The sequence below is a fragment of the Phalangium opilio genome, unplaced genomic scaffold (assembly GCF_054372755.1).
Source record: "Phalangium opilio isolate 3A_F unplaced genomic scaffold, DU_Popi_V2 ptg000082l_1, whole genome shotgun sequence".
Classification (NCBI taxonomy): Eukaryota; Metazoa; Arthropoda; class Arachnida; order Opiliones; family Phalangiidae; genus Phalangium; species Phalangium opilio.
The window spans coordinates 13,971,045-13,997,012 of record NW_028324189.1 but is presented as its reverse complement, the minus strand read 5'-3'; the positions used below and the strand labels follow the sequence as shown (position 1 = coordinate 13,997,012).

Sequence of the window (25,968 nt, the reverse complement as noted above, 5' to 3'; positions counted from 1 at the left end):
TACAAGTGCCCATAAGTACCTACAAGCACCCACAAGTACCCACAAGTACCTACAAGTACCTACAAGTACCCACAAGTACCCACAAGTACCTACAAGTACCTACAAGCACCCACAAGTACCTACAAGCACCCACAAGTACCTACAAGCACCCACAAGTACTTAGAAGTACCCACAAGTACATACAAGTACCCACAAGTACCTACAAGCACCCACAAGTACCTACAAGTACCCACAAGTACCTAAAAGTACCCACAAGTACCTACAAGCACCCACAAGCACCTACAAGTATCCACAAGCACCCACAAGTACCTACAAGTACCCACAAGTACCCACAAGAACCCACAAGTACCAACAAGCACCCACAAGTACCCACAAGAACCCAAATGTACCTACAAGAACCCGGGCAAAGCACCTACAAGCACCCAGGCAAAGCACCTACAAGAGCTCATGCTTAATATCCCTCTAACGGCGTGAATCACGACAAAAACGCCGTAAGTCCAATATAAAAAATTAGGGCTAAAATGCGTGTCTCTAACAGTGGTAAAAAGCCGTTATTCCAATACCCAAAACAACGTAAGTCAAAGTATGTGTTAATAATGATAAAAATCAATACTTGAACTTAATTTATTTTAATGAAACTAAGAAAAGGCACATCTATGGACTGTTATCTTTCATTTAAGATGGTTCCCAAACGTAACGAATGAATAGTTTTCTTTATACACTATCCCAATTAAGGTCATTTTTCAAAAAAATCCCATGTTATCTCTATGGAACAATATAGTATTTTTCACCAAATGTCGGATTCATTTTATGGATTCTAAAACCACCCTTAACAACTTTTTTCTTTATAGAAATAACTATTAGTTGCATCTCTTTGAAATTTTAACCACAAAATTAGGGCCCAAATTTTAGTTCACTGGGAAAATTTCAAAGCAGCAAACACTATACGAAAAAAGTTACGGCCAATCAAAGCAGGGTTCGAATTAAAAAAACCCAGCCCAAAAAAACCCGCGGGTTTTATTGGGTTTTACCCACCACAAAAAACCCACTAAAAAACCCACTTAATAAAACCCATCACTATGATGTTGAATTTTGATGCTAGAATAATTTCATTTTAAAAATTGTTTAAAATATTTGTTGTTTTATCTTTAAAAGTACTATTTAATAATGTTTATCATTTTTAATGAAACATTTTAAGACTTTTTTTATTAAGCAGTTGCCTTTGAATGACAATTTCTACCATGCACGCAACTGCTAAAGATAAAAAACCCTAAAAAACCCAAGTACCCAATAAAACCCAGAAAAACCCAATAAAACCCGGTGGGCTGGGCTTTTTTAAAAAACCCGGTTTTTTTGAACCCTGAATCAAAGAACCCTCCTTTTGCATTAGAGGCAGTATCAAGTCTTATCTAAGAGAGCGACCGCTCTCCTAGAATACGAGGTTGTTAGGATGGAAAACTAGGGTATTTGGTTGGCAAAAAACGTAGCATTATGCTTTTGCATTCAGATCGGAAGTGCTGCGTAGAGTCACTGAGGCCGGAATGCGAGAGTGGTTAGCCCTTCGGTGACACTATAAACTACTTCAATCTCACTATAAAATTATACATATATTGTCGAGGGGTCCAACATTTACACGAAATCAAGTACGCTTCTTGCGAAATCTTTGAAGAAATCAATAAATTACGAAATCAGAGGAAATAACGAAACCTTTGGTGAAATCAAGAAATTGCCAGTAACGTTTGAAACAAAACCGATCTGCAATTATAATAAATAAATTAGTTCTTCCAAGCAGAAATATTCAATTAATTTCCTTGAATCGGCAACATGAAAGATTTGATAAATGAAACAAATCAAAATTTTCTAATAACTATACGTTAAAAAGTACTTTAACATACTTCTTACTCGTGAGGTATTACCAGTAGCGTCGCTAGGGTTTGAAATTTGGGGGGGCTAATCTGCGCAAACTATTTGAAAGTTATTATATGAAATGTATTACTCAATTTTGCATAATTTGTTCGTGGGAATATGTGCAGATGTTTATAACTACCCGAAAATTGGTGTCAATGTGAAATAATTCGAATTTTAAAGATATACAAACTTTTATTGACAAAGAGTAAGGAACCGAATTTAATGACTATGGTGCAATAATGAGTGAAGGAATTTTACTCGTCTTGAGTGATCTGTCGTGGACGCAAACTGGTCAATAATGCAATCAATACAAATGTTTTGCGATATTTCTCTTTCAATTGCTAGGATAGCTAATGATGAAAGTCGCACCTGACCCATAGTATTTCTTAAGTAAGTTTTAATTCGCTTCAGTAAAGAAAATGAGCGTTCACATACAACGGATGTGACTGGGAGGGTTACAGCAATTTGTAACATTTTGCATAATCCTGGAAAAACATTTCTTGGTAAAGTATTTAATAAACCTAATAAGGAACCTGGACGTTCATCTTCTTTTAGGTTTCGCAAGTAGTTTTTAGCAACTAGTATTTCAGCTATAGGAACTTCAATATTGTACTGCGAGCAAAATCCACCCAGTCGTTCAGAAGACAAAAAACTGTCAATGTCTTTAGTCATTAGTAAAGGGGACATTGCACTTATAGCTTCGAGAACTTCAGTGTTGTTCCCGCTAATAAATCGCACTTCCATTTCATTAATCATTCTATCCAATGTGGCGTAGTAAATTCCGGACTTTAAAGATGAGCTGGATTCGTCTATTCTTTGTCCGGTTTTTTCGGTAATTACGAAACTTCTCATTGCTTTCGGTAAAGCTGTTTTTCGTTTTGGACGACCTCGCTTTGCAGCAGGCTCCGCGTTGGAACCCGTGGCTACTGCAGTTAATTCAGACTCTACTGGAATGTCAAGATCACCTGCCAATTTTTTGGCTTCATCAAGAATAGAATTATAGGCGCTCTCACTTCTGAACTCTTTCAGAGTATTAATAACTGCTTGTACCGCCATTGTAGCCTGAGACAAATCGAGGTTGGTTGACTGAAGCTGATTATTTAATAATTCGGTGACAGAAAGGATTTTATGAAAAACTAGCATAGTAACGACAGTTGAAAACTTCCTCAAAAATGTGTACAATCCTAGTGCCTTGCATCGATCAGAACCATCTTGGGGATTTTCCAAATATTGCAATAAAGCCGCGTAAGTTTTTTTCACCGCTTTTATCGATCTAATTTGACAAGCCCAGCGTGTGTCGCTAAGACCCTGAAGTTCCGTGTGTACCAAGTTTAAGTCTTTCTGGATTTCTTGAAAGTTTCGATGTGCTATGCCAGACATGGAGAAATACGAGTGCAAGCTCTTGAGAATATCGAAAAAATCCTTCGCTTCTTGTATATCTCTGCAGGTGTCGACTAGAACCAAATTCAGTCTATGAGCGAAACAATGAACATAAATTGCCATTGGATGATCTTCTTTAAATAGGGTTTGTACTCCTCTGCAATTACCACTCATCACATTAGCACCATCATATCCCTGACCAACACAAATGGCGGCATCAAGACCGAACTCTGAAATTTTATCACAAATGGATTTTTTTAAACCAGCTGCTGATAAGTCTCGAACATCTTGAAAGCAGAGAAATCGCTCGTTTATATTTTTATTTGAAAAAAAGCGAATGCAAATGCTCATTTGCTCAATTTTACTAACATCCCTAGTGTCATCGCACATTATTGAATAGAACTCCGCTTCTTTAACTTTGGCAATAATCTGATTGCGTACAATGTTCGCGGAAATTTCAATTATTTCGTTTTGAGAAGAAGGAGAGATATGAAGCGTTTCCTGGCATGTAGTCTAAAAGAGCCTCGCCAAAAACTGTATCAAATTTCGATAGGGTCTTCAAAATCTCCACAAAATTCCCTTTATTTAAAGAGTCTTTTGATTCATCGTGCCCACGTTGAGCAATACCTTGTCTGGCAGAAAGTAATAACACTTCGCATAGCCGCCGAAGGTAGGAACGATTTTTAATAACCTGTTCCATATTTGCAGTTGCAGTTAGAGTCGCTACTGATCCTGACTTTTGAGTAGCTTGGAATCCAGTCCATTTTTCGAGCGCAGTTTTATGTACCTGTGTAATTTCATGTTCCTTGAATTTTTCAGGCCCGCGTTTCCAGTTTTTCATTCCAGTTGATACAAAGGTGTCTTCTTGTTTTCCGGTATTCGTCTTAAAGTGTCTGCATGCGTAACAAAACGCTGCATCTTGACTTTTGCTATATTCCAACCACTTGAAAGTTTTATACCACGATGCAAGAAAAGATCTCTTTTGTTTTCCAAATTCTCTCGATGGGAATTTGAAAAGAATCGGTTGCCGAGGGTCATCATTTGGGGACTTACTTAAATCATTCACATTCAAATGCTTCAAAATCGGTTCTCTGCTAAGAGCACTCTGCCTTGACGTTGAAGCACCGATATCCGATTTGTCTTGATCGTCTGTAAGTGTAATATCCTCGGTAGAAGGATCATTAAAATCTTGCAGTATTTCACATTGACACTTTGCAAGATTAGCAGCAACTGCGCTAGTAGAAGCATTTTGACCATCTGAGGAGTCTGTATGTTTTTTCCTGATCACGAACTTATCCATGGCGAAAAAAACTAGATGGCTAATCTATACTTTGTATTCGTTGGATTCTACAATGCTAGTTTGTGAGTGAATAGGGTTGTTTTTGTTTTAAGTTTTAGTTTCGGTTTGCTTGCTAAGTCACCACTACCGGGACTCCTTTCGAAAGACGTGATACATGTCTCCATCTGTTGAATGTTCTGCTCTTTTTATTTGTTTTTTGTTCATTCGCGGATAGTAGAGGGATTTTTCCCTTCAAAATTATAATGTTTGAGATTGAAGTTCATCTCTTCATAGATGAAACTTAACGAATCTATCAATATAATATTTTATATATTGCTTTCAAATATTTGGTGGGGCTACAAGCATTTTTTGGCAGGGTTTTCAGATTATTTTGGGGGGGCTAAGATTGAAATTTGGGGGGGCTATAGCCCCCCAAAAAAGGTCTAGCGACGCCACTGGGTATTACTACTGAAAGCTTATGTAGAGTTGAGAATATGTAAATCGAGTCTTACCTTTCATGATGGGGGATGAAGAGAAACATCCAAAACCACGGGTCCCGTCTCTCTAGATGGTTACTGAAGGGACATGCAATGGATCAAAATTGAACACATACGCCCGTCTTTTCACAAACTAACCTTAATTTAAGAATATAAAATGGTGAATTTAAGAACGAGATTTGAAATAGAACATTTAATGAAATGTAGCTCGTGCTGGCGCGTGAGCAAGGGCGTGGTTTTTTTTTTTGAAACCCATACAAAAAGTTCAACTTAACTTTACACTACGAGAAATGAGATGCTATACCTTTTCAGCCCTTGCCAGTGCTGTAAATTAAGGTTGTCAAGTAAGTGTACCCCCTTGGTCGCAAAAATATTATTGACCTCGTAATGTTAAGCTCCATAGAGATTATCATTATGTTTCTCGTAACCATAGCCGATCGACGCGTACTTCTTAATCTTAACGATAGGAGAAGAAGCCAAAAATAGCTTTCTGCTCCGATTTGACAACTGCGTATGCCTTTAAAATTCGCGTTTCGACAATCTGAAATCTTTATTTTCTTTCTTATGGTAATTCTAAATTAAAGGGGCTAATTACGATCAAACAATAGATGTGATTCTACATGTTAAACGAAGAACCTGAACTAGGTTCCTTGACAAAAGGTTTAAAAAGGGGAGGGGGCTGGGTGATGAATATTTTCTATGGATTATACCAGAAGTTAATGACTTCTTACCCTGGGTAGTATTGGACACTAGGACTTTATATAGTATCCATCCCTGCTAGTCAAAATTGCCTATGGCAATCGTAAAAGAGGGTCAAAAGTTTCCTCCCCACTAGGAAAACTATCTAATCTACTGAAAAAAATCCCACGCCGAGAGGCTGTGGCACTCAAACTGTGGGGCGTGTTCAAAACTTCTTCAGCGCCAATCGTTGAAAAGCCGTCTGGCTAGAACTCTATGAAAATCCATTACAATCCGTGGACCTAGGACCCCACACTAGTTTGACCGGAATTTCTAGCAAACTCTATTAACAGCTGTTCTTGTCACCGTTTCTGATTCGTTACCTCAAACCACAGGACACACCTTAAAGTTTCGTTACTTGCCCGCTGCTGGCGCGCAAATCAGCCTGCCAGCACAAAATGAGAGAAGCACCGTAGGTGGCGCGGTGATCGGACCTAATAAGAAGTTGGCTAACAGACAGGGTTCCGGATATGGTTAGAGTCCAATACTTCCCAGGATAAGAAGTCATAAACTTCTGATTATACGAAGCAACAAGCGGTGGATTAACGAATAGTGGGTCAACCAAATGCATAGCTATACCTCTAACGATAAACAAACCGGTACGGTTTCGAACGGTTTGATCAACTATTCAGCTGTGAAGGCAAAGTAATTTTAAAACATTTGGTCCAGATATTACTCGAGTGTCGACGGAAATGGCAGTTTATGAACCGTTGGAAATTACCGGAACATTATTAGCATTTATTTTCTCGTTTCTTGGAGCTTATTGGTAAGACATACTTACGCTATAATATGTTCTTCATTTCAACGCCAAAAAAAGGTACAGATTAAAGTCTTCCGAAAAATATGTTCAACAGGATGATACGACCGAAGTATTGAGGGCAATTTTGAGTTGAAAATGTTCTATGGTATTTTGCACTAAGGACCTAGTTTTCAAGTTATGATTCAAAAGGACCCCTAGCAAAATTAGAATTGTCTTTCAGTCATCAATTAAACATTTTAACCATAACTTGTTCAGTGTGTTACTTATGGAAAAGTTTCATAAAACATTTTGGCCTCAAAATCGCCCATTGAACACACTCCATTTAATTTATCTCTGTGATTGTATTTATTGCTAAGAAAATTAGCTTTTTGAAGCAAATCTAATCCTGTTTCGCGGTGAATTGAACTATCGGCCAAACCAGAGATAGAAGTGGGAATGTGGAACAGAGTAATATGGGCGCGCGTCAAAGTCCCGGACCCCCTTCCACGGGACGGAGGAGTATGAAAGAAGAAGCGGGTCATAGCGACAGAGTTAAAAAGGAATTACGTATTTTTCGCCGTCCCCATCAGCAACGTCATCAAAACGTAGTTTAAGTGAGCCAATAAGATAGTTTAAAAGTTTCGTTACGTGTTGGAGGGAGGGGTTCTATACTGGGCTATGAGTCTGACTGCAGTAAATATTTACCGTTCTCCATTCCTACTTCTAAAATTAAATCTATCCCTGGTCAAACTAAAGTGTAATATTTTTTTGCTATATAAACAATTGTTAGGATATACTTTAAAAACCACAACTATTGGGTTGGAAAACCTATAGCAAAAGATTCTCCAATTCCAATTTTGGGAACCGCCTATGGAATTTTGAAAGGAAAGGTTCGTTTATGTAATTTTATAATACCTGATAATACGTATATCGTCTCTGCATGCAAAATAACATTTTTAATTGAAACATTAATGATTCAGCTAGACCATGAAATTGATCAAGAACTATACGATAAATATGGTCGCTTATTTGGGTATAATTTTGATTATACATATTTTAAGTCCATTTTCCAAGCTGTTTTCCTTTGCAGCACATATTCTGGAACGTCACCAATAATCTACGTTGGTGATCCAGAATTGGTAAAATTGATTCTCGTGAAAGATTTTTCAAGCTTCTCATCTCGAAGAGTATGTTATTATATTCTTTAGAAGCATTCTATAGGCTGACTTATAGCACTTGGGTATTAAACTTAATTCATATCCAGCTGATTCTGTCTGCACTCATTAATATTCGCTAAAGCTATGGCACTTTTATGATGACGTCACGGAGAGGTATTACAATGGACGTGTTTGTGTGTGCGTGTGTGTCAAACACCGCGTTCGCAGTTGTCAAATCGAAGCAAACGCGTTCGCAGAAAGCCATTTTTGGCTTCTACTCCCATCGTTAGGTTTAAAAGTACGCGGCGATCGGCTAGGGTTACGAGAAACGTCTGGCCTCCAAATGGCAGAGCTTCTAACAATGGTTCACGTAATTGCGGGTTTTCTTATCATTTATTGAGAACCAATCGCCTTATACCCTAAATTTCCAAAAATTGTTGAAAAGGCATACGCTTGAATTCAAATGTCAGCAATATCTATGTTTAAAATGGTTTTAGGAATAGTTTCTCAAAAAGAATTAACTAAAATCAAGGTAAATTAATGACGATTTAAAATAATTAATATCAATTACATTCATTTAAGTATTTAAGAGAAACCTTTTAATTGAGTCTCGACTCGGAGAGGTTTATTTTGATTTCCCAATTTGATTGTCATACAAAAAGTCTCTATGTTTCACCCTTGACTAACATTCGTGTAAAGTCTTGTTGGATGTAGTCAATAATATTATGCCAAGGGCCCAGGGCTTTATTTTGCCGAACGTGCTCGCGATAACCTGTTTTAGAAATCCTAAAAATAGAATCCAAATAAATCTCACACGATACTAATTTTGATCTTAGATTTTTAAATCAAATGATCCCTATGTGGACAAAATGCTTTCTGCACTAGAAGGTGGCAAGAAGTGGAGAAATATACGTAACACAATCACAAAGGCATTTACGTCTGGCAGATTAAAAAAGGTAACTTCAAAAATCAAAGAAATATTAATGCTATAATATCAGGAAATATAAGTTAAAGACCATAACAAAACCAATCCATCAAAAATCGTTTTAATGCCTAGATGATGCCACTCATATGCGACTGCGCAAAGTTATCGGTCGAAAATTTCGAAAAATATTCTAGAAATGGAGAACCAGTTGACTGCAGTCGGTAAATTGTAAAACGTCCACCAATGAATATAATCGAAAGTGCACTGTAAAAAATAATGGTGCATTCTTACACCATATATGCTGTTTTTTGCGGTGCCAAAAATGACACCATTTATGGTGTACTTCAACACCATTTTTATGATAAATTCACGCCATTTACAAAAATTATTTGCAAGTATTAAGGAAATATTAGGCATTTATGCACCATTTATAGTGCTTTTTAACATCTTTTTCAGTAAATCTGTTGGTCTCTAATATTACTACTTATAGTTTAATGGTGTTAAAAGTATACGCAAGGTTACGCCACGTATATCACATTACTATACCAAATGAAGTGAAAAAGGTGTTAAATATTTTTTCTATATTTAGCACCACGTTTAAGGTGTAAAACAAACCCATTAATACACCATTTTAAGTCCCTTTTCACTCCATTTCAAAACCCTATTTACCCTATTTCAAAGCCCTATTTACCCTATTTCAAAGCCCTATTCATTCCATTTCAAAGCCCTATTTACTCCATTTCAAAGCCCTATTTACTCCATTTCAAAGCCCTATTTGGTCCATTTCAAAGCCCTATTTTCTCCATTTCAAAGCCCTATTTACTCCATTTCAAAGCCCTTTTTACTCCATTTCAAAGCCCTATTTACTCCATTTCAAAGCCCTATTTACTCCATTGCAAAGCCCTATTTGGTCCATTTCAAAGCCCTATTTTCTCCATTTCAAAGCCCTATTTACTCCATTTCAAAGCCCTATTTACTCCATTTCAAAGCCCTTCTTACTCCATTTCAAAGCCCTTTTTACTCCATTTCAAAGCCCTTTTTACTTCGTTTCAAACCCCTATTTACTCCGTTTCAAACCCCTATTTACTCCGTTTCAAACCCCTATTTACTCCGTTTCAAACCCCTATTTACTCCGTTTCAAACCCCTATTTACTCCGTTTCAAACCCCTACTTACACCATTTCAAGCCAATATTTAGTCTAATTTCAAGTCCCAGTTTAAGCCATTTCATGCCCCTGTTCATCCCATTTCAAGTTGATTTTACTACGGCCAATAACCATTCGGGTAAAACCCCCGCAATTTGGCGGATTTTGGATCCGGTATATTATGACTGAAAGTTCCCGATGGAAATGCAGTAATTCTCGGGAACAAGAAGATTCTATACCCTTGACAATCTGATTATCTAATGTAGATTGAGTGGTTTGGTAAAATGAGCAATAATTCCATGTATTTTTTAAAATATTAAGGAAAATTTAGAGTTTAGAAGAACGAAATATTTTCAAATCGAAGAAATTTACCTTGATATAGCGATTAGCAAATTGTAATATTTAAGTCTTATGTAAAAAGTTTGAACATAGAATGAGTACCCAAAAACAATTTTCTAACGTAATATAGTGCCTCTAAAAAACGACTTATGCAAGTATCTCATTTTTACCTCTCCGAGTGACGATGACGTCACGGAGAGGTTTTACACTGGACGTGTCTGTCTGTCAACGCGTTCGCAGTTGGCAAATCGGAGCAAACGTGTTCGCAATTTCCGGACCGTGTTCGCGGTAAACAGAAATTCCGAAAACTCTACTTCATTGCTTATTTAACGCCAATCGTTACACCTTCATCTGCTGACTAACAGCCAATTCTTTTACTCAATACCCTCAGTATTTATTGGCTTCTAACAACAACACCATGCACTCACTAGTCCTTTGTGTATACCACATAGACACCAATCTCCAACATTGGCTTCTAACACCACCTTCTACTGGTCTTTCGTCTATACCACATAGACACCAATCTGCTACATTGGCTTCTAACACCACCATCTACTGGTCTTTCGTCTATAGCACATAGACACCAATCTGCAACATTGGCTTCTACTCCATCATCTTCGTTAGGCTTAAAATGTACGCAGCGATCGGCCAATGGCGGGGCTTCCACCAAAGGTTCACGCAATTGCGCATTTTCTTATTCCTTGACGTGAATCAATCGCCTTATATACCCTAAATTTACAAAAGTTCTGAAATAGGTGTTCGCTTGAAGTCAAACGTTAAAAATAGCTATGTTTAAAATGATTTAAGGAATAAAGTTTCTTAAATCGACTTAACTATAGTTAATGTAAAAAACTGACGATTAAAATAATATCAGTTATATTTATTTAATTATTGAAGATAAACGTCTCTCTTTGAAGTGACACAAGTGAGAGTTTATATAGAACGAGTAACGAAGATTGCATCTGAGTTGAAACATTATACGCATATTACAATAATGTATTATCTGAAACCCCTAGGGAAGTGGTAAATTCCCTAAATCAATACTACAATACAGTGGCGGATACACTGCTAAAGGATTTGAATCTTGGTCAACTCGGTAACCTGCGAAACGAACGAACTGTAGTGGAAAGACTACCACAAACTAGTAATATTAAGTTCGACGCTTTTGTACTTGTGACAGAGAACCAAACTTTTACAATGCTTAAGAAAATCAATGCAAACAAAGCTTGTGGAATAGACGGCCTTTCCCCTGCCCTAATCAAGGCTTTAGCTGCAAGAATCTTCACCAAAATTATCAATCTAAGTCTTTCCTCAGGCATCTTTCCGACCCAGTGGAAAGTAGCTAAAATAATTCCAATCTATAAAAGTGGTAATGTCCTGGACCCAAAGAACTATCGACCAATTTCAATAGTACCGGCTTTATCCTTAATCTGCGAAAGAATTGTTTACGATAACGTATACAACTTCCTGGATCATAATCAGTTGCTCTATAAGTATCAATCGGGGTTTAGAAAATACCATTCTACTGTTACATGCATTTTCCATTTAATGGAATCTGTTCTAACCTATCTAAATGAAGGCAAATTTGTCTGCCTCGTATTCTTAGATCTCTCGAAAGCGTTTGACACAGTCCAGCACCATCTCCTGCTTCGTGACTTAAAAGAGTTCGGGATCGGCGGTGCTGTCTTGGACTGGCTCCAGTCTTACCTTACAGATAGACAACAAATGGTCTATCATAACGGGCACCTCTCGGAACAATTACATTTTACGAACGGTGTCCCCCAGGGTAGTGTGTTGGGCCCCCTGCTGTTTAACGTGTATACTTCTGACCTGCATAACGTCTTAAATTTCTCAAACGCCAACGAATACGCTGACGACACGGCACTAATTTCGGCCAATGACAACCTAGAGATACTAATTAGAGACACTGAGTATGATCTTGAGAACTTAAAGACTAAATTAGCCAATCGAGGTCTTATCTTAAATACGGCAAAAACTAATTTCATGTTACTGGCCCCAAACCGTCAAAAAGCTACTCTAGCAGCTAAAATTATATCTATATGTAGCGATACGATCAAACGAGTTAAAAAATTCAAGTACTTGGGTATTTGGCTGGACGAGGCTTTAGACTGGCGAAGACAAACAGATTATGTTCTAAAAAAAGTAAACTCCCGCCTATGGCTACTGAGACCCTTGCAGAATCATCTTGAATCTGATATTCTTAGATTAATATACAAAGCCTGCGTACAGCCACTCATCCAATACGGTAACATATTCTATTTTTACTGTCCTAAAGGTAATCAAACACGATTAGAACCTCTCCATAAGAAATGCTCAAAGCTTATCGCAAAAAGTAGCAAGTATTCCTCGGCAACTACAGCATGCAAAACTGCCAAAATAGACTCCCCTAAATTTATTTATTATTTTAACTTATTAGTCTTTATGTATAAAGTTCGTAATGGTATTTTCCCAGAATATGTAACCGAATGGTTCCCCCCCTATAATCAATTCAAACCTAAAAACCCGTAGCCATGGGCAAAATTTTCCGATAGAAACCTGTATAACCAAATATAGAGCCAAAAGTGTAAAGCACCAGGGAGTTAAAGTTTGGAATACCTTAAGTAACCAAACCAAGTCCGCTGAATCCTTAAACATTTTTAAAAATGAAATAGTCCCCCACATAAACCAACTCCTCCAGGTTCCTTAAACCACCTTGAAAGAGTCATTTTAAACTGTGCGACTGTAATCTGTATGATTTTTACCTCTCCGTGTGACGTAGTCCAGGAGAGGTTCTGTAACGGCCGTGTCTGTGTGTGTGTCTGTCTGTGTGTGTGTCTGTGTGTCTGTCTGTCTGTTGTTACACCCACGTGACCGCGTTCGCAGTTTGCGTATCGGAGCAAACGTGTTCGCCATTTCCGAACTGCTTTCTCAGTCACGGAAATGGCTCCTCTACTTGAGTTCTCACACCACCATCTTCTGGTCTTTGTCCATCCCACTCGGACACCAGTCTGTTCTTACTGGCTTCTAATCACCACCATTTTCTGTTCTTTGTCAATCCCACATTGACACCAGTCTGCACTTACACTGGCTTCTAACACCACCATCCACTGGTCTTCCGTCTATTCCACATAGACACCAATCTGTATCATTGGCTTCTACTCCATTATCATCGTTTGGTTTTAGGATATACGCGGCGATCAGCTAGGGTTACGAGAAACGTCTAGCCTCCCTAAGGTGGGATCGCCACCAAGCGTTTTCGCAATTGCGCTTGTTCCTTACTATTATAATGGAAACGAATCGTATATATACCCCAAATTTGAAAAAAGCGGGCAAGAGGGGTACCCTTCACTTTAAACGTCAATATTAGCAAAGTTTGATAAGATAATAGGTATAACTTTATTTTAAACGATTTAACTATTATTAATGTTAATTATTGAAGATTAAAATAATTAAAAATAATTATATTTATTTAAATATTAAAGATAAACCTCTCGTGCAAAGAGAGAGATTATCATTGCCTCCTATATCTACCAAGGCCCGTGCATGCGATATATTTCCTTCATTGCCTCCTATATCTATCAAGGCCCGTGCATTGTGATATATTTCATTCATTGCCTCCTATATCTATCAAGGCCCGTGCATTGTGATATATTTCATTCATTGCCTCCTATATCTATCAAGGCCCGTGCATTGCGATATATTTTTCAAAACAACAACAAAAATGGGAAACCCTAACTCAGAAACATAATAACGTTTAGATTGGATACTTAAGTTTATATAATCTTCTTGACACGGAGAGGTAATATTTTGGTTTTCCCAACTTGTTACTTTTTTTTTTTAAACTAATTTAATAATAGGACTCCACTGTAAACAAGATTATTCTTAATGGATGTTCCTAATAAAAAGCAATTTATTATTATTATTATTATTATTATTATCTAAGTTAATATAGAACGAGTAATGAAGATTGCATCTGAATCGAACGCTATAGGCGTATCAAAGTTAATATAAAGCGAGTAGCATGAAAAGATCTCTTACAAAACGATAACAATTTCTTTTTGCAGAATTCTTAATGAAAATATTTTAAATATGTTTCGGCATTACGATTCTTTTAGTAGTTGTGTAGCTATAAATCTCTGTCTGATCTCAATATTCCAAGAACATCTTTTGATAGTAATATTTCAAATTTGGTGTTTACTATTTAATTCAGCTTTACTACATTTATATGTAGTGTAAACGTAAGTTTAGACTCCACTAAATAATATGGATGTCATTACTTAATCTTTCTACCAGTGTTGTTACGATTTGGTCTATGTATTAAGATACCGAAATTGGCCTTCTTTCGTGTAGTTTTTAGGAGGTCTTAACGGCTTAGAGTGAGCCGAATGTTAAATACACATTTAAGTGATAGATATTATGTCCTTTGAAGGAATTATTGTGGTTATGTAGTAAAATAAGTGACAGTTTAACCGTTTCAAATGCACTTGGCGTGTGTCACCAAATTTGTGATATTTCTATCCGGTTTTTCTCATTGGCTGATTGACCTTTGTTTAAAAAGTAATTTATTTATTGAAAATGTTAGCCCACGTCTCGACTGGGAAAGGTTTATTTTGGTTTCCCAACTTGTTAAACGCTGTTTATTATTATTGAAATTGTTTTTCAATTTTTACCATTTATAGGTTAAGAATATATGCATACGCTTACTATCAAGAGGTCAAATGCTTAAATTTGGAACCGTAGGTCTCAAAGACACCTATGCAAAACTAACCTATGCCTTTCCTAACCCTAACCTGATCTATAATAAGAGCAATATTTGAAAAAGGAAGATGCTTATTGTTCAAAAACCTTAATGAATATAGCGTTGTCGACCTAAAGAAATAAAGCATTTTTTTCGAAAAGGCCCGCTTTGATAATGCAATGACCTTTTATTAATCTCGATCTGTAGCATAAAAATAACAATTCTTATGTCATGAAATATTTTCGAATGAGCAATAATTGAAATCATTATATTGAATATATGTATAGTTTTATAAATTGTGCTTACAGACCTAAGAAAGGTCGTGTTTAAAAAGTAAAATGCGCTCTTTATTAACACCATAAGAAAATAATATATAGCTCCCTAGGGAACTATATATTATTTTCTTATGTTAACACCAATCTGACAACATTAGTTGTTACCCAAGAGAGTTCATTTGGATAATTTTAACGGCATCAACTCATAGTCGAGTTAATTCGAGCTTGATAAAATAGAAAAGCCTTCAACGTGTATATACACAATAGGAAAGGTAGAGAAGTCCCACTGAACACGACAATAACGATTCCAGTAAATGGGGTGAATAGGGGTTTGAAATGGGCAAATTGTGACAAGAAATGTGGTAGATAAAGACTTGAAAAGGGGTAAATAAGGACTTGAAAAGAGGTAAATAAGGGTTTTGCAATGGTGTAAATAGGGCTTGAAATATGCACTAGAAATGGGGTAAATTTAGACTTGAAATGGGGCAAATAGGGACTTTGAATGGGGTAAATATAGACTTGAAATGGGGTAAATAGGGGCTTTGCAATGGTGTAAATAGGGCTTGAGACGGGGTAAATAGGGACTTTAAATGGGGTAAATATAGACTTGAAATGGGCTAAATTACTTGAAATACTTCATAGACAAAGCTTAGATTATTATTATTATTAGATTATTATTATTGAAATGGTGTAAATGAGGACTTGAAATGAGGTAAATAGGGGTTTTGCACAGTGGCGCCGCCAGGGGGTAGGCTACAGCCTACCCGTTAATTTCAGAGGGGCCCCGAAATTAGGTTCCCATAATATTAAAATACCATTATTACAATATTTTGATCGAGGCCTACTTAAGACAAAGTTTCACAAGGATGATGAACCTTTTTTGGCATCTGATTTTTACAATATTCTACAAAATGGGAAATGGGTTAACACTTTCGTGTTTAAAGTTTTTGAATAGCCAGTAAAGTTATCTCGCTTTTTGATTTTTAGCCACATCGCACGATCTACATCTACGATGAGGCTCTTAGTTTGACCTGCCCTGTTATCATTCTCGTAGTAGTAGTAGTGTAAAATTTTTGGTTCGTTATTTAAGGGACAGTGAATGAAAGAGGATTGTGGTGAGGTGATATTTTTCGTTCTCTTTTTTACATGGATGGGGATTGTAATAGTAAGTTTAAGCATTTCACTTAATTGTGCCAGTGAGGTTAATGATTGCGAATTGTGTTTTACGTTATCTCGATATATCTCAAGCGAAAGAAACGATTATTGGATTGCCTTAATATAATGGAAGGTGTTAAACTCTCCCTTTAAAATTTATGTCACCCGTAGACAATAAGGATTTCACGCATTCAATTCCGCCCCTGTATTTAAACAATCAAGGAAATCGAGGTTAACTTTAAATGCAAAAGCAAGTATATACAGATGGTATACTTTTTTGAATGGTCTTAAGGCGATGTTTATCACGATCCCAGAATTTACGTGTATTTCTCCAAAAAGCGAAATTAATTTATAAAGCAAAAGGAAGTATATAGTATCTTTATATATTAATAAAAAATGTCTTCGTGGACAAAGACTTGAAAAAGTAAATGATAAGAAAACAAAATGGAATGACCGAAGTAACAGATATTAAACTTTTTCTTTAAAGACATGATTATAAAACATCAATTATTTGAAAAAAAATACTTATCTTCGTTTTTTTCACCAAAATTACATTTGCATTGTTTTCGAAAGACAGATTATTCATTCTAGATATTATTTGTGGTATTAACAGTTTTCGAATGAAAAGGATTAGAATAAATATCCGAGTATGGATATGGGTTATTTTTAAAGGTTTCTCTTTTCGAACTATAAGGCAAAACGTTGTTTAAAACGACTAAATTCAACCGAAGGAAGAAATTTTATCTTTCATCATGATTGACATTTTAGACGTCGCTTTAGGGTGCTTTGGTTTTGCGCCTGCATTTATACGACCACGATTCAATTTGGGTCCCATTTTTTGGGTCGATGATTTAAAATGTTTTATAAATGAATCATTAAAATCTGGATAAAAGACATTATTATCAAAAAACCTTTGGTATATTATTGAGTGCGTGAGAACTGTTTTAAAAGTTGTGATTGAATTAGTTTGGTATGACTTCAACTCGCTATGAGGAACACATTGTAGAGCAAACGTATAACACGAAACACGTAAATGGACACCGACAAATGGTGGGCTGCGTATTTATTTCACTATTGGGCTTAGTTTCCAGAATTAAAACGTATTGTAGTTCAAATTAAAAGCTGCAATCCTTTTAAATATCACTAACGAGGAACTGTTTCTATCATGGTCTACACTGGAAATCTAGCTGTAAATATAAACGATGTCGCATGTTTCTGTTAAATAGTAAATCTTTGACACGAACCATTTTGAAAAGAATGGAAAATTTAATGATACAAAATTTTTGGGCAAATGTAATTTTGGTGAAAAAAACGAAGATAAGTATTTTTTTTCAAATAATTGATGTTTTATAATCATGTCTTTAAAGAAAAAGTTTAATATCTGTTACTTCGGTCATTCCATTTTGTTTTCTTATCATTTACTTTTTCAAGTCTTTGTCCACGAAGACATTTTTTATTAATATCTGTTCCTTCAGTCTTCATTTTAATTAAGATTGTTAAGAAACTGTGGCATTTTTAAAATCTGCACTAAGCACAAACATAAATATAGGGGAGCGTAAGCATAAGGGACCTAATATTGCTAGTTAGTTACTAATGCTTTCAGGTACCAGTTAATCAGTTATCACCAATGAGATTAATTTATCACTGAAAACATCAAATTTCCATACTAAAATTATTTTGGCCTTTCCTTATCCCCTGGCTTTGAGCATTAAAATATTTAAAATAACTCTGAGGATTATCTAGAAACATTTCTACTGATATTTCAAATTGAGAAGAATCAGAGTCATCGTTTTGAGTCTTTCAGATGACTGGCTTGGACTTATGTTGCTGGTATTTGGTTTTCGTTGTAGCAGTGTAACCAGGGATAAGGGAATTGAGATGGATTGCAAATGATGATGGGCGACCTACGGCACCGTATCTCTCCCTATGTACCTCGCGCACGCCCCTACCCTTCGGTAGGCGATTGCTAAGTGCTGCCGCGTAGCGCCATTTTATTTGTATGAGAGCTAGCTTCTAATTTTAAGATAGAGGGGGCGCCCTTTACAATTTCATCCAGTACGAGTGTACGACCCTACCTAACCGCTGAGGATGCTGGGAGGACTAGGGTGCCGTAGGTGGGGGCAACGCTATAGGTATGGGGGTTTCCAATACAAGGTGTAACCAAAGAGAATATAGGGGAGGAGTGGAAAGAGGGGAAAATCTTGTTGCTCTTTTCTACCGCGCATATTCAATGCACAGTAGGTATGCGTTATTGTGGAGCTACTCACTCAAGTTTTCTGTTTGTGTCGCGCTATTACAATTATAAAAGACGGTAAATTATTGATGTACAGGTTACGGGCAATCATTTTAGCACAGTTAAAGATAGCGCATCGAGGGACCAATCAGTCTGATTTTCTGTACTTTAATTAAGGGTTTACTTATGCGTTACGATTAATCATTTTTGCACTGTTAAAGGGTACGCAAGTTTCCTATTTGTGCACTATTATAATTATAACGGAAGAAAATGAATTGATCTTAGGATTACAAGTAATCGCACTAAAAGGTAGCGCGTCGAGGGGCTATTCACTGAAATTTTCTATTCGTTTCGATGTGGCTAAAATTATGAGCCCAGCCCTTGGGCCATCTTGTTTGTTTTGCGCTCTTTACCTATCCTTCTTCTCTCCCGTTCCTTCTGGTCCCATAAAACTTAGAGACTCCTTTTGGTAAAGTAATTTCCCTTTTCATCACCACATCGACAGTGCACAGTGACATCATAGGGGGCTTAACTTAAAATCCCCTCTCTCTCCGACTACGTGTTTTTATTATTTTTGCAAACTATAGTTTATATAATTATGTCTATTGTCTGATAACACTGAACTTTAATATATTAAACTTCTCTATATGAATATCATGATAAAAATAGTTGTTAATCTAATATTATCGACGCTGTGCAACTAAATTTTTCTCTTGAAATTTTATAAGGGGCCCCCAAATCTTCCTTAGCCTATCTGTAAAAAAATCCTGGCGGCGCCACTGGTTTTGCAATAGTGTAAATAGGGCTAGAAATGGGGTAAATATAGACTTGAAATGGGGTAAATAGATGTTTTGCAATGGTGTAAATATCGCTTGAATTGGGGTAAATAGGGACTTTAAATGGGGTAAATATCGACTTGAAATGGGGTAAATATCGACTTGAAATGGGGTAAATAAGGACTTGAAATGAGGTAAATATATACTTGAAATGGGGTAAATAAGGACTTGAAATGAGGTAAATAGGGGTTTTGCAATAGTGTAAATAGGGCTAAAAAAGGGGTAAATATTGACTTGAAACGGGGTAAATATAGAGTTGAAATGGGGTGAATATGGACTTTAAATGGGGTAAATATAGACTTGAAATGGGGTAAATAGGGGTTTTGCAAAGGTGTAAATATAGACTTGAAATGGGGTAAATATGAACTTGAAATGAAGTAAACAGGGGTTTGCAATGGTGTAAATGGGAGCTTGAAATGGGGTAAATATAAACTTGGAATGAGGTAATTAAGGACTTAAAATGGGGTAAATAGGGGTTTGCAATGGTGTAAGTTTTTTTTAAAAAAATTAGCTCCATTTTCATATTATTTTAACACCATTTAATGGTATAATCGAAGGTGTTATTTTAATCCATTTAGATATAATTTGAGCACCTTTTATCGAATGATGTTTTTTTGAACCCTTTTTTGCACCATTCATTTTCGCTAATGGTGTTAATAAAATATCGCACTATTTTCATACCATTTCACCGCCTTGTTAAGGTGTACAAATAGTGCAGAATAAATTTTACACCACTACAACACTATTCAGGTACCTTAATTTAGAGTGCATAACTCCATTTTCACATCATTTCAACATCTTTTATATGGGCCTTGCGAAGGTGTTATTTTATATCAATTGCGCACCTTTTCGAGGATGAGATTTTTTCAGCCCTTTTTTACACCTTCTATTTTAGCCAATGGTGTCCGAAACATAACTCTATATTCACATTATGTCTACACCTTTTATATTGGCCTTGCAAAGGTGTTATATTATATCGTTTAGGTATCATTTGTGCGCCTTTTAATGAATGAGGCTTTTTCAACCCTTTTGCACACCGTTTATTTAAGCGAATGGTGTTTAAAAAATATCGCACTAATTCTATGCCATATGACCACCATTTAATGGGGTATTCGATGGGGTTATTTTATATAATTAAGGTATCATTTGCACACCTTTTAAAGAATTATGTTTTATAAACCCATTTCTACACCATTCGTTTAAGCTAATGGTGTTTTTAAAATATCGAACTATTTTCGTACTATTTCAGCACCTTGTCAAGGTGTACAAAGAGTGCACATTGTTTTAACACCATTATGGCACTATTTAGACAAAACAATTTTTTACAGTGTGGATGAGAGGAAAAGTATGAAAATGGCCAAAAGTCGCGAGTCATCAGAGTTTCGCCGTAGTTGACCGTTTTATTGGCGTAGCTATACCGGGCCTGTTCACTCCCTTAAAATAGGTCTTGTGTTAATTCGCGGTTACACGGTTACCATCGTCTGCTATTTTGTATGCTATAACTTCCTCGATTTGTGTTTGTAGTTTGGACAGAGTAGCTGGTAATGTTTTAAAAGGTATTTGAAGGTATAATATGGATTTTAGTAAGGTTATCGAAGCAATAGAAGAGCACATAAAACTAGATACGTTTAAAACAAATCTCGGTAATTTAGCTATTGCGCGAGCAGCTTGCATCGTGATTCGCGTGATCGAGTGGGTTATGGTTAAACCAAGGAGCATAAATGTCTGAACTACTTTCAGTCGCGAGTTTGCATGTCCATCAGTCACTAGTAAACAAAATAGTTATTGGCAAAACTTTGATGTCCGCGTTTTTTAACACAGGCTCTATGGCCATTGTCATACTTTCCCTCTCATCCACATTTGATATAATCAATTTTAATCTCCAGCTTTGTCTCAGAATATATGGAAGTTACGCTTTGGATGTTATCGCTAACGTGGCATTCGGGACCAAACTTGACTCTTATAATGATCCAGACAACCAATTCGTTCAACACGCGAAGACCGTGTTCTCCACGAAGCTCAGCTGGAAAATGATTATAACTTGTAAATTAGACTTTCTCATAAACAAGTACGAAAAGAATCTAAGATTTATTTCGTTCAGTGGTTGCACCTAAACTTGCCCGCAAGATTGGCATAAGTATCGTTCGTCGAGAAACTATGGATTTCTTCAGAGACTTGACACTTGAAATTGTAAGGAGAAGAGAAGAAAACAACGAGGTATTTGTAAACCATTATCAGAAATAACTACAAGTGCAAAAGTAAAGTAAACGCTGCAGTGACTTCCGCAAATAACAGGTTTACCCATACACCCTCTTACATAACATTTACGACGGTGAACACGCCTCCATTTACGACGGTAAACACGCCTCCATTTACGACTGTAAACACGCGTTCAATTACAACGGTAAAAATGAAGTAATTTACCGTTTTATTTGGTAAATTACCGACTCACATTTCTAATTCTAGATTATAGTTATGTGTGTAGGCTCTAGGTTGCAACTTCCAGAACTAGAATCTATAGCGGAAAGAATGAGTAGATTCCTTGAAGTTGTAAAATTAGCTTGTCCTATTACTTAAGAGATAACAATTAAACGCAAATTGCGCATCTTCTCAACCAACGGTTCAATTAGTGGCATAATTGTAACCAATATCTTACCTTCTCTAAAGGTTCGACATGATTTCCTACAAATTATGATGGACAGTCTAAAGGAGAAAAATGATTTCACGAAGAAATGCGAAAAGGACAATTATGAGGAGACTAAAAACGATCATGAGGAATCCAGTGTTAACAGTATCTATGACATCAAGAGAAAACGTAATAAATCGCAGTTCAGTGGTGTCGCTAGGCCTTTTTTGGGGTTATGGCCCCCCTAAAAATTAAAATTTAGCCCCGTCAAAATAATCCGTAAACCCTACAAAAATTGCTTATAGCTCCCCAAAATTCTATAGCAATATATAAAATATTATATTGATTGATTCGTTAAGATTCATATAAAACAGCATAATTTTGAAGAAAATACAAATAAGAGAACGAAAAAGCAATAAATAGAGAAGACCATTAAACAGACGGAGACATGTTAAATGTTTCACATTAATTCTTTCGAAGGGAGTCCCAGTAATGGTGACTAAACCAGAAGTTGATGACTTCTTATCCTGGGAAGTATTGGACACTAAGGCATTATATAGTATCCATCCTTGCAAGTCAAAATTGCCTATGGCAATAGTAAAAGAGGATCGAAAGTTTCCTCCCAACTAGGAAAACTATCTAATCTACTGATAAAAATCCCACGCCGAGAGGCTGTGGCACTCGAACTGTGGGGCGTGTTCAAAACTTCTTCAGCACCAATCGTTGAAAAGCCGTCTGGCTAGAACTCTATGAAAATCCATTACAATCCGTGGGCCTAGGACCCCATACTAGTTTGACGGGAATTTCTAGCAGTCTATTAAAACATCTGTTCTTGTCACCGTTTCTGATTCGTTACCTCAAACCACAGGACACACCTTAAAGTTTCGTTTCTTGCCCGCTGCTGGCGCGCAAATCAGCCTGCCAGTACAAAATGAGAGAAGCGCCGTTGGTGGCGCGGTGATCGGACCTAAAAAGAAGTTGGCTAACAGAGATGGTTCCGGATATGGTTAGAGTCCAATACTTCCCAGGATAAAAAGTCATAAACTTCTGACTAAACGCAAGCCAAAACTAAAACCAGAAGTTTATGATTTCTTATCCTGTGAAGTATTGGACTCTAACCATATCCGGAACCATCACTGTTAGCCAACTTCTTATTAGGTCCGATCACCGCGCAACCTACGGCGTTTCCCTCATTTTGAGCTGGCAGGCTGATTTGCGCGCCAGCAGCGGGCAAGTAACGAAACTTTAAGGTGTGTTCTGTGGTTTGAGGTAACGAATCAGAAACAGTGGCGGGTTTAACGGTAAGCGGACTAAGCGGCCGCTTGGGGCCCCGGGATGCCGTGGGGCCCCGAATTGAGCAGAATTAATTTTCTTCCATTAACAATTTTTTTTTCAAAGTAAAACGTGGAAGAGACTAATAGTTTTAAAAGGAAATAAATGACGAATATATTCCCTTTCAGTATTACCAAAAAGGGATTTATATAAGACTAGCTGTTACCCGCGGCGTCGCTCGCGTGTAATAAGAACTTCCATCAAACTGATATAAAGAATGGGTAGATTTTACTGATGTTAATACTTTTGTAGCACCCTAGGAGCGAAGTCACTCGGCGTTGCCCGTCAGCCCATCGGGACATTTTTTATTACTTTCCATAAAGAAGGGTTTTTAAGTTTTGGCTGCCATTTAAAAAGATGGCAACAAATCGAACCCAAAAAACCTTTCAGCCCGTCTATATTTTAAAGGAAACCAGTGTACTAAATATTTGCGAAATCGGTTGAAACGCGCGGACTTTGTTGCATAGAGAAGATTTTTTACATTTCTGGTCGCCATTTTTTAAGATGGCGGCGGATTGGAAAAATCTTACTTAGTACGCGCCTACCACTTATGAGTAACGTTCCGGCAAATTTTCAGCCTTCTAGGGCAAGTGTTTTGGGTCAGTCAGTCAGTCAGGACTTCGATTTATATAGATATAGAAGACCTAAGTTGCGAGATTTTACGCTTCTACTCTTACGCCGGTGTCAGTGGACAAGTAAGCCCCACACCTTTCCAGTCCGTCATTGCTCTGCACTTTCCCATTGGATCCCATGGGGATAGGTCATACGGACGCGAATAACGTATTCCACCTAGAGAAAAGCAAACCTCGAGCAAAGGAAACAGAAAATGCTGAAACGGTACGACGGTTGCTTTTAATTGCCATGAACAAGTTGGTTAAAGGTTTTGAACATACATAACTTCATTGATTTTGAATAGGTGTCTCTACGTGAAAATCGTTCGTTCTGTAATTGTTTCTATTTTGAATCAAGTGTACTATACCAATTATTTCATGAGTTCCAAAAACCAAACCAAGGCTTAATGAAAAGGTTATAGAAATAGATGGTGGAAATCATATAGCGTTTTTCTTTGCGGTAAGAACGAGCTGCTCCGAGACGGCGGCGCGTCTTAAAATGACGCAGTCGCTCCCTCCCGGTTTCCTCCCGGATTGATCCCAACCGCTACAACTCTAGAGACGGAGCGCCTGAAGACGTCACAAAACAGCTCTGAATTTCATTTTGAGCAACTACATTTGGTCCTCCGTGCTAGAGCGATGACGTTACACGAAAATTTGGAGCGATCTCGGAGCGCTCTCAGGCGACCCCAAAGAAAAACGGTATAAGATAAAATATTAAGTCCCGGCTCATTTTCAACCCCCCCTCCCACCCATCAAGGGAGGATTGTCGACTATCACGCGCGCAACGGACGCTATTTTAGGCCTTCTTATATAAATTTCTTCTTACAACTCCTATTTAATTTTAATATCTTGAGTTTGGTGGCCCAAAAATGGTTCCCGCTTGGGGCCTCCACTTGACTTGAGCCGCCACTGATCAGAAACGGTGACAAGAACAGCTGTTAATAGAGTTTGCTAGAAATTCCGGTCAAACTAGTGTGGGGTCCTAGGCCCACGGATTGTAATGGATTTTCATAGAGTTCTAGCCAGACGGCTTTTCAACGATTGGTGCTGAAGAAGTTTTGAACACGCCCCACAGTTTGAGTGCCACAGCCTCTCGGCGTGGGATTTTTTCAGTAGATTAGATAATTTTCCTAGTGGGGAGGAAACTTTCGACCCTCTTTTACGATTGCCATAGGCAATTTTGACTAGCAGGGATGGATACTATATAAAGCCTTAGTGTCCAATACTTCCCAGGATAAGAAGTCATTAACTTCTGCTAAAACTAAAGTTAAGACGAGTGAAATTCCTTCATTCACAATTGTCTCATAGTCTATAAATGAAAGTTTGTATATCTTTAGAATATGAATAATTTCACGTTGACACAAATTTTCGGAGAGTTATGAAGATATATTCCAATGAACCAATTATGAAAAAATTTAGTTATTAATTTCTTATAATAGCTATCAAATAGTTTGCCCAGATTAGCTCCCCCCCCTACCAAAATGAAAAGAAAATTTCAAACCCTAGCGACGCTAGTGACGCACTTAATAAAATGCGCAATGAAATTAGTCTAATTTGATTTTGTAATCGATTTCAAAATAGCTCTGACTACGGATGAATTTCTTGCGCAAACAATAATGTTCCTTGTCGGCGCTTCTGACACCACATCTACGGCCTTAACCTCGACCACATACTTCCTTGCCACTTACCTGGACTGTCAAAAGAAAGCCTTGGAAGAAGTTGATAGAATATGGAAAAATAGGGTTAGTTAAACCAGGAATGTATGGAGGGGCTGGAAATGGCTAAGGGGGCTCTCGTTGTACCCTTGATGGTGGCACATAAGGCGAGTCCTTTTTTTTCAGAAGTGTAGCTCCTCCCCTTACGTCTGTTTAGCTGTCTACCGAAGGCGAAAAATGTCATGACTCGTTAAAAGGCATGGCAGAAGTGACCTTTTAGATATTTTAAAGTTAAATGCGCTGATTCGCCGCCGTTCGCGTTCATATTCGATTCTCTCAGCCTAGGCAGAGGAGGGTGCAGAATTATAGAGTGCTGTCAGTTGTGATGTCAGAGCCAA

General features: G+C 37.2%; 2 protein-coding genes across 2 annotated transcripts in view; one reads left to right on the top strand and one right to left on the bottom strand.

Moving 5' to 3' along the window:
* LOC149651866 (unconventional myosin-Vb-like) overlaps positions 1–25,968 on the top strand; it is a 419,287-nt gene that overhangs the window by 31,871 nt on the left and 361,448 nt on the right. The gene's annotated exons all lie outside the window — the stretch shown is intronic.
* LOC149651880 (zinc finger MYM-type protein 1-like) lies at positions 2,128–3,678 on the bottom strand. Its single transcript, XM_089846985.1, has one exon. It carries the CDS (start codon positions 3,676–3,678, stop codon positions 2,128–2,130), a length of 1,551 nt encoding a protein of 516 aa, XP_089703111.1.

Excerpts from the sequence above, each read along its gene's own strand:
- LOC149651880 (XM_089846985.1), bottom strand. The coding sequence starts at position 3,678 with ATGTGCGATGACACTAGGGATGTTAGTAAAATTGAGCAAATGAGCATT.